The 9,225-nt window shown below is 39.1% G+C and overlaps 1 protein-coding gene across 1 annotated transcript in view; it reads right to left on the bottom strand.

Moving 5' to 3' along the window:
• Positions 1–3,679: 3,679 nt before the first annotated feature.
• OLFM3 (olfactomedin 3) overlaps positions 3,680–9,225 on the bottom strand; it is a 53,760-nt gene continuing 48,214 nt past the window's right edge. Inside the window, exons 5-6 of the mRNA XM_068199691.1 lie at positions 6,773–6,879; positions 3,680–5,021 (exon numbers count right to left, since the gene is read on the bottom strand). Coding sequence (XP_068055792.1) covers positions 4,344–5,021; positions 6,773–6,879 — 785 coding nt within the window. The 3' untranslated portion in view covers positions 3,680–4,343. The remainder of the gene's footprint in view (positions 5,022–6,772; positions 6,880–9,225) is intronic.

The raw sequence follows: 9,225 nt of genomic DNA, 5'->3' as shown, positions 1-9,225 counted from the left end.
ACCCTCATAAAAATGATCTTTGCATAACCTAAATGGTCTCTTCTGTAGAAAAAATAACATTGCTGTATAATTCTAGGATTATTTTATAGTAAATTTATTTGCTTGCATGTTGATACCCATGTATATGGGTATGCATGATCATGTGTTTGGGGAATTACTGAGGAAAGTTCAGCTTAGAAAACAGGCTTTGCTTTCAGTTCTGGAAGAAAGGTGGTCTCTATTCTTGGTGGGGAAGTGAGTTTCAGGATTTGGCTTTATCATCTGTGGGAGTTAGCTTGCATGCTTGAGTCCTTTTGAGTGTGAGCTTCTGGTGGGGTGGAGTTGTGACATTGTCATGGTGCAGGAGTTGTTCTCCTGGGAATTAGTGGTGTGGGGAGCTTGTCAGCACAGCAGGCTGTGATGCATCTCTGCCTCAAAGATCTGCAGCTGCAGCCCTCATTTGCCTTTTGTGGAAAAGATGCCCAAATGCTTAGCATTGCCTTCTGCATGTCAAGGATATAAGATTCACAGCAGGGAATGTTCGAGTGATTTATAGGAAGAGGTGCTTATTCAAATTTCCAAAAAATATTTTCACTGGCATGAACATCAGTATGTATCAAGACTGTTCGCTGGCAATTCTTGAACTGGAAGAGGATACAATTTACTGGATGAGTAATTTGCTGTGAATGGTTTGTTCATCTCTACTCTAGCATTTTCTAAGCAATTGATTATGACAAATTACCAGGTAACAGGTTTGTTTAGGCTGTGCTTTGAAACAAGCAGCCTTTGCTGTGGATCCAGCCTGCTGGGCTGAGTGACAGCTAGTGCCCCTGGGCTTGTCTGAAAAGGAGGATTCTTAGATATAAGCAGTCTGTGATTAAAACCTTGTGTCAATCCACCTTACTCAGCTGTTTTCTTGCAATTTTTCGAATTGCATCCCATCTTTTGCTAGCAGTGATTACAGTGCTGGGGAGGCTCCACATCACCCTTCCAGGGGTCTGCTTGGCACACTGTGACAGACAGGGCAGGCTGCACAGCCTTTGTGGCTTGGTAGCCACTCACTAGCACAAATTTCCAGAAGGGTCTATAGAAGATTATTACTGTGCAGGAAGCTTTCTCTGGGAAGGTTTGTTCTGCCCATTTTGTCCTGGGGAGTAGTCAGTCCATTCCAGGGAGAGTGCTATGGGCTTTGTGGTGTGCATTGTTCACCTTCCTTAGGCTCCCTTAGGACAGGATGCCTGGAAGATTGGCAGACTTGTGTTCCTGGGGTAGGTTTGGGGTTGTCTGCATCCCGCTCTGCTGCCAGCACAGCTTGGTGAAATTTAGGTATCCTGTTTTGGGTGGAGAAGTGACACGGTCCTTTTACATGTTTACCCCTTGAAAAAGGAGGTCATTAAGGTACAGAAAGAGACTCTACAATTAAATTCCCCATGTTTAAGGAGATGTCCGTCCCCCCCACATACTACTGGTATCCCATTATCATAACAAAAGGCATATACTTCACCTATAAAAGGTGTAGGTTGCTTCTACATTGTGAAGATTTTCTCCTTGTGCTAATTATGAAGGCAAAGCTTGTAACAAGAAATCTGCTTATACTGAGGTGTGGTTTTTTCAGCCTTATGGGAGTATTACTTTGGAATTTCCAATTTTGAAAAGACAGGTGGTCAACACATTCACAGAAAAATGAGTGCTCCTTAGCAGACAGCTGTGTTACTTGATAATGCCTTGCCATGTTTTGCATTAATTGTATGGAAGCTGTTATTTCATGTTTAAATATTGGAATCCAATATTTACCTTGTTACTAATTTAGAAGGGCAGGATTTATCCTGGTTCAGCAAACCACTTTACAAAGGTGTTTTTCCTAACCCTCTTTTCCATGCATCTCTAGCACCCTGTAATAGTGTTTCTTTCTTTCCTTTGACTATTTAGGAGTGTGTTACCCTGTAAATGGTATTGAAATCAGGTGAGAGTAATCTTACTGTAAGAACTGTTATCAACCTGTACTACTGTATGTATGCAGATTACAGAGTATTAAATTCTTATAAAGAAATATGCTAGTAATCATTGCTTTCAGATAAAGTGATTGTGACTATTCTTCTAGTTTATGATACAGTAGAAAGAAGTTTAATTTCTCAATCTAATGACTAATGCTTTTACAAATGCTGAACTGGTTGAAAAAACTTCTATCTTGTTGAAGTTACTCTGTCCAGGGGAAAGATTGAGGTTTGTTTTACGGCTTTTGATAAAAATCTGAACATACTCCATTTTCATAAAACATCCCTGTATGACATAAAATATGTTTTTTAATGAGTAGTTATATACATTTTCACATGTCACAGAGGAGATTTCATTGTCAATACAGGAAAGTCAGTTACAGGAGGGAAGTGATTTGTCTATTTAGCTGAACGGAGTCTGTCCAAATTCTGTGTAACTGATTGTACGGGATAATAGCTACCATTTCATCTAGACAGGAGAGGGGAGCAAGAAAATAATTTTTCTCTGGTCATGTTGTAATGTCATTTGTTGTTTGTTTTTTTGGTTTTTTGCCTCCTTTGTCAGTTTTTGAAAACTTATTAGCATGTTTTTGTTTTGCAACTGGTATGAAAAATAAGGCAATTTGTTCATCTTCACATGGGCTTGTATTATAAATCATACTTGTAAACATATATAGATGCAAATATTTATAATAATGAAAACGTTAACGAGACTTTAGGTGGTCTCAGCTGGTACATTAGAAGAACCAGCAAACAAAATATCTGGTTTTTCAATTTCGAAGGATATAAAAAACAGCTCATATAGTGTGAGGAACACAGCTTTCACAGAATTTTTCAGATACCTGCCTTTTACCATTATGTTAGAGCCCTGCTATTAAAAAAGTCTGATTACTAGTGCTTAATGTTACTTTCTTTCTGTTTTTGCCAAAAGAGATACATACCACCTCATTCCTTTTTTTCTCAATTATGCACGCCTCTCCCTGCCCCCCAGTTTCTAATGAGATAGTACAGCAACCCACACAGCTTTCAGAAATATTTGTTTCTTGTAGGCATCAGTTTGGGTGTAGCAATTCTACTGCCAGCAAGCCCCAAACCTCGTTGCAAGAGCTTGGCCTTGATGTTGTTCCCTAACAAGAATTATGGTGAATAGCAGGGGCCACACTGATCATCTGGGCTTTGCACCTTCCCTGGTGTATTTTCTGTGATTACTGTCATTCCAGAGAAGAGTTTTGTCAACAGATAAATGTTCTCCTATTATGAATAAGAAGACAGGCAGATGGAGAGCAGCTTGGCTTTTACCACTGATCCTCAGTACCCCAGAGCAGCACAAACATGAGATGCACTCCCACTCTCAGCTGGTGGGCACCAGCCCCTTCCAGCTTCTGGCTTGTAAAAGTCACAGCAGGGATAAGCATAAACAAGGGCAGTCAAATGGTGGAAGGGAAGAAAGTAGGAGAAAAAGACTGAGAGAGAGAAGCCAGCAGCAGGAGATAAAAACTGGGCAGAGCAAACAATTGTAAAGCTGGAACTGGTATGAAGCTTCAAAGTTGCAAATGTGCCAGTAAGCAGCGCTGTTGAAGAGGGGATCTAGGAAGCAAAGCTGAGAATAGAAATCATGCATCTGAGAAGCTACTGGTCTTTCTCAGAAATAACAACCTTTTATCAGATTTTTGCCACTTTAAATTGACTCATAGCCAGAATTGCAATTAAGCTTCAATACATTTTATAAAAAATAGTACTTAGTTTACTTTCACGTAAGTGAAGAGATACAATTGCACAATGGTGATTACAATGGTAGAAATACATACTGTTGATAAAATGTTTGCAAGAGATTTAAAAACATACTATACAGCACCACATCTGAAATTGGATGATGGCAAAACGAATCATACGCCTTGTCTAAGAAAATCAAGTTCCTACTAAATCTTTCTTTCAGAATAAATAAAAAAATACAATGTGCAATATGTGTCTGACACTACTGAAATGTTTCCTGAAGTTAAGCAACATATTAAAACAGAAAATGAGGTAAAAAAAGACATTCATGCATTTAAGCCACCATTAGTCTCTGACTCTAAAATAAGGCAGATCATAATCTTGTAAAAACGGTCTTTAGCCATTTAAATCCTCCTTAGTGCTTTTCAAGACAAGGTCTTGACAGACCTTGCAGAATCATGAGTTAAGATGCTTTTTATTTCTGACAGGTCATTTTTGACAGGTTTAGCCATATTTGAGATGCATTACATAGTAGAAAATGTTGCTTTTGTTTAATGAAGAAATAAATGTAAATTAAAAGGAACTGAGAGAGATGGATGCTTTTAGAGTTAATCACAAATGAGACTGATTTGAGGGAGGGAGGTAAGGGAAATAAAATTATGTGTCATCCTCAGTTTTAATGATGTGGAAAAGGGTGACGTTAAACAGGACTTGATGTCCATTATTCCAGGCATAGAGAGCTCTATCTCTTGCATTGTAGTCAAGCATGGATATATGAAAATACTGATTATGGAAGGGAATGTCTGTGTACTCATAAGTGGAGGTTTTTGTGGAGTAGGAATAGTAGACCTTGGCTCCTGTTAAGTGTGAGTTAGTGACATACAAGGTGCCACAGATCATGAAGGATTCTCCAGCACTTCTCTTTGGGTAGCCCGTGCTCCAGCTCTTCAGCACCTCCAGCGTATCCTGGTTCAGCTGGCTGATGACAATGTTGCCTGCATTCTGGTTGGTGGCATACACAGCCCACAGCCCAATTTCATCTGCCATCAGGTCGATATCAGAGAAGCCACCCCAGGTGTAAGGGTAGACATTGTGGAAGCCAGCGTACTCCAGGCTACGCTGCGCCAGCACCCGCCCTGTGTCGAAGCTGTACTTGATGATGATGTTGCTCTGGTACTTGTTGAAATAGAGGGAGCCATTGTAGACAACGTGGTTGGTTCCTGCCCATTTGAATGGAAGGTTGTATGTCCTTGATTCGGCCCCACTGACGAAGTCTGCGATTGATTTGTACTCGCGGACGATTTTATTGTTAGTGTAACTATCCATGTACCAGACCTGGAAAGGAAACAGAGATTGGGAGTGACCATCTTGAACACAGTGTGTGGTGTGTGATCATGATATGGCATGAGGAAAGTGTCATGGGTTAGTGTCAGTGTTTTTTTCCTCTTGTGGAGAAGTCTCCCTAACATTAACAAGAGGGACTTCTCTCCCTCAGTGAACTGAAGAAAGACTATTTTAGAGGTGGTAAACTGACTCGAAATTTTAGGTTTTGTTTCTTTACACTGTCAGTGGGAAAGAAAAGGTTGTGGTGAGAAGTGTTCTGAAGGGTTTGTTTTGATTCCTACTACTTTTTTTTCCTTTTAGTTACTGTTGATAAAATCTTCTTTATACCCTTTTAAAGTTTTGAGCCTGCTTTGCCTTTCTCCTAATCCTATCTCACAGCAGGCAGTGAGTGCATTGGTGATTGACCAGCACTGAAACCTGCCACATTCTTTGGTGCATTGGCTGGGAAATCTTAAAATTGGGGAAATCTTAAATTGGCGAACCAAAACCACTACACGAACACCTTGCAAAAAATGAAGGACAACAAGTTTTACCAGTGCAGCAGGCTATGAAAGTGCAAAATTCCCCACATTCCTGTTAAAAAGCAGGAGGAACTCTTGAATTTCTGAATCAAACTTACCTGTACAGGTGAACTCTCAACGCAACTGTTACTAACTACAGTTAGTAGTTATTCAGTGTTTTGGGCCTCTGCTCTATTGTGCTTGCTTAAAGGAATTTCTAGAGACTAATAATCTAAGAGAGAGATGGGAAATAGCATGTGAGATAAATGCGAATTTATACTTAGGAACAAATGTAGTTAAATTATTTTCAGCTGATTCTCTATTCAAGGAAAAATAGTATTTTCTTAATAAAGGAAAAACAATAGCAATGAAACCAGTAAAGTTTCAAAGCCATTTTTTCCCCTTAAAACAGAATTGTTACTTCTTTTTAATGTTCTTTATGCAACTTTCATTCTCCCAGGTTTTCCTCCATGCAATTTGCTTTTTCTCCTTTTAGTTTCTCAGAGTTTCTTGCTCTCCTAAAGGTAATTGAGATTTCTGGAGTCAGTAGCAAACATGCAGGGACACAGTGGGCAGAGGAGAGCTGCACACAAATCTTTATCTATTGTCATTTTTCTGTTGCCTTTTCTGTCTCCTTTGATTTTTTTTTTTTTCTGTATTCAAAAAAATTAATGTTGTGGGTTTCATACAAATGAAACCTAGTGTTTTGACTTCCAAAGCTCTTTGATGGAGACAGCATATTCGCAAAACTGTAGCCAAATTGAGATCCTATTGGAGATTCAAATAACAAAACAATAATATAACTTGGATATGATAGAGCAAATGATCTGACTAGAGCCTATATGGGGCCCTAATCCTGCCATTTTTAGCTGTGCTGCATCATGGGTCTTGTTCTTGAGTAAAAATTTCAATGTTTTTAGATTACTCCGGTTTGTAAAAGACCTAAGCACAATTAAATATGTAAGGAAATTAAAAAAGGGTTGTTAGTTCTGATAGATATTTGTCAACCCTGAAAAAGTTGAAGTAAATGGCAGTAAATGAAGTAAAAGTGCTTAGATAACTTTTGTCTTTGAATATTTTTCCAAAAATACTGTTGCTTTTTCTCTGGAGATGTTCGAGTGTGAAAATGACTGAAGTAGAAAAACACGCTCAGGAAGGTACCTTCCTAGGGAAAAATATATTTTAAAAGATTAAAATAAAGCAAGTAAGACTCCAGGACACAAAGATAGTGCCTTAACGTACTCGGTTATTTTTCTCTGATGCCAATGGATCTGTCATCCAGGCTCCAAATCGGGTTCCAGATATCTTCACTGTAATGGGGCCTGTAATTTTCATCAATTTGCCACATGCTGAAATCAAAAAAACAAATGCATTAATGCACAACTCTCCTTGACATCAGTTAGAGCACAAGACCAACTGCTCCAAACTACATAGTGGCTCCAGGGGATTCAGGCTTATGTTGAAGATTGATTGTCACCTTCACAGGAGGAACTTTTCCATATTGAAGAGTAATATAAATATGCAAAAATATACATGTAAAATTTTATTGGTGTATATTTTTGTATTTACATCTTTTGAAGGACAGTTATGATCTTTGGGCATAAGCTAAAATACAACTGGTAAAATATCTTCTGAGCTGAAGTGTAGAACATCAAATAATAATTGAAATGAAGGCATCATTCCCCACCCCCTGCTTCTTTTGCCCTCAAAGTTCAGCACAAAGCTGGGATTGATGGATGTTTCAGTTTTCCATTGGCCAGGGTAACAAGGCAGTGAAGGGCAGACACAAAAATGAGCTTGTATATACAACATTGCTGTGCTCTAAGCTTGTGCCCGACTGCCCCCTGGCACACACATGGCTCCTTTTGTACTGGAGGCTGCCTGAAGAAAGTGAGTATGAGAATTATTTAGCAAGCTTGGCTGTATTGGTTGGCTTCTAATCTATTTGGCTGCCTGGGAGGAAATAATGAAAGTCAATACCGTCTCGGATGCTGACCTTCCTAACAACTCAAAAATCTATATTTTAGGGGACATTAATAAGATCTCTATTAGTAACAAGCTCCTGGTGGAATTCATGTGTTTACCAAGATTTAATATCACACAGTGGTGTGCACGTAATTAGGTTGAATAGCATGTTTTTAAAGAAAAGAATGTAAAAAGAAGTGAAACAATTTTTTAAATTTAAAAGTAAGTGCTTCTCTGTGCTACATGGTTGTGCTATACTGATAAGTAGAAAACAAACAGTATCTGGTGTTGAGAGTGAATTTATTCAGCTCAAAATAGAGGGTTACATCAAGCCTGAATTTGATACTCTGGAGCTGGAAAGGAATGTATCATGCCAGCCTATTTGGGTCACTTAGAATGGGGTTAATGCTGTGGTGAAAACTCAAGAGGCTGCTTGGGTAGTTGCTGTTCACAGCCAGGGAAGTTGGATGCATCAGAAATGAAGATAACTGAATGCATGCTGAGACCTCAATGAGCAGGGTAGGCTGTGTCTATTTTCTGGGTCAATTAAGAGACATTATTAAAAGACATAGCTCAATCTATTTAGGCTGCAGTATTTTGAAGATATTTTTGGAATTTCCCATTTTAAAGAATCTTATAGGTTTTAATACTTGGTTATGATAGGACATAATTTTTTATTCTGGATTTCTTTTGTAGGTAGGCTGCTAGCATTGTGTGCTGAGTGCTCTTTTTCTACAGCATGAACTTCTATTAGCTTAAAAGGTAGAGGACTACAACATATCAAGGTGAAGGCTTTTATTTTTAGGTGGTCTGTTAGTAAATAGTTTCAGAAGTGGGCATGAGATAACCCTTCTGAAGGTTTGAGTTTGAATTTGGAATACTTTGGAATGAGTTATCAGAAAACTCATAAGCAGAAAGAAATCAGTATAACAATTACTCCTGAACTTGTAGTTTCTAGGCTAATTAAAACACAGTGAATGCATGAGTTATAAGGTATGCTAATACTAATTGGTGCCTTTACAACACAGTATTGCAATTAGTCGGGAAGCATAAAAAGAATTTGGAATCTGAAGCACTGTTTCTTCTATGAAAAAAACAAATCCAGGAAGCTAAAAGTGGACCCATAATGTGCTGTGAAAGTTTGCTTCTGAATGGGTAAAACCTGTGGAAGACCCCTGGCAGAGATGTGAGGGCTCCCTGAGGCAGGTGCATGGACACTCCAGCTGGGCTCGGCAGTGCCAGGGCATGGGGGGAGCAGCATGGGCACACGCAAGCTCGAGGCCCCAGAGCTGCAGCGGGACAGGGTAAAAGCAGGCAGTGTTTGGAGTCCCTGTGGGGTGTGCACACAGCTCTGGGGCTGTTTGGGTGCTGCTCTGTGTGTGAGAGCTTTTGGAGGTTAGAGAGCAATTCAGAAATTTGTATGCTGAAGTGTCAGTACTACAGTTCCTCTGTTGTATTTATCCTGAATGTATCACTTGCTGATTAAGAGTTAGTTACACATTGTTAATAGTTAATGAACCTCTTCAGCCTTCATTTAATTTAAACTATATGAACAGAGCTGTGTATCCCTGTCACAGGAGTTAGATGCTTTTAGAGAATAATCTCTCAAAATGTATTGAGATGCTGTTCAATGTGAGAAGAGATGATGTACGTCAGCCACTAAATGATCAGCAGTTTGAGTCAGAGTGCATTTCTGATTTTTATTCCCAGACAGCATGCAGTGATCAAGA

This window comes from Anomalospiza imberbis, chromosome 9, assembly GCF_031753505.1.
Source record: "Anomalospiza imberbis isolate Cuckoo-Finch-1a 21T00152 chromosome 9, ASM3175350v1, whole genome shotgun sequence".
NCBI lineage: Eukaryota > Metazoa > Chordata > Aves > Passeriformes > Viduidae > Anomalospiza > Anomalospiza imberbis.
Note: the sequence above shows the minus strand (reverse complement) of the source record. Positions and strands in the feature narration are given on the sequence as shown.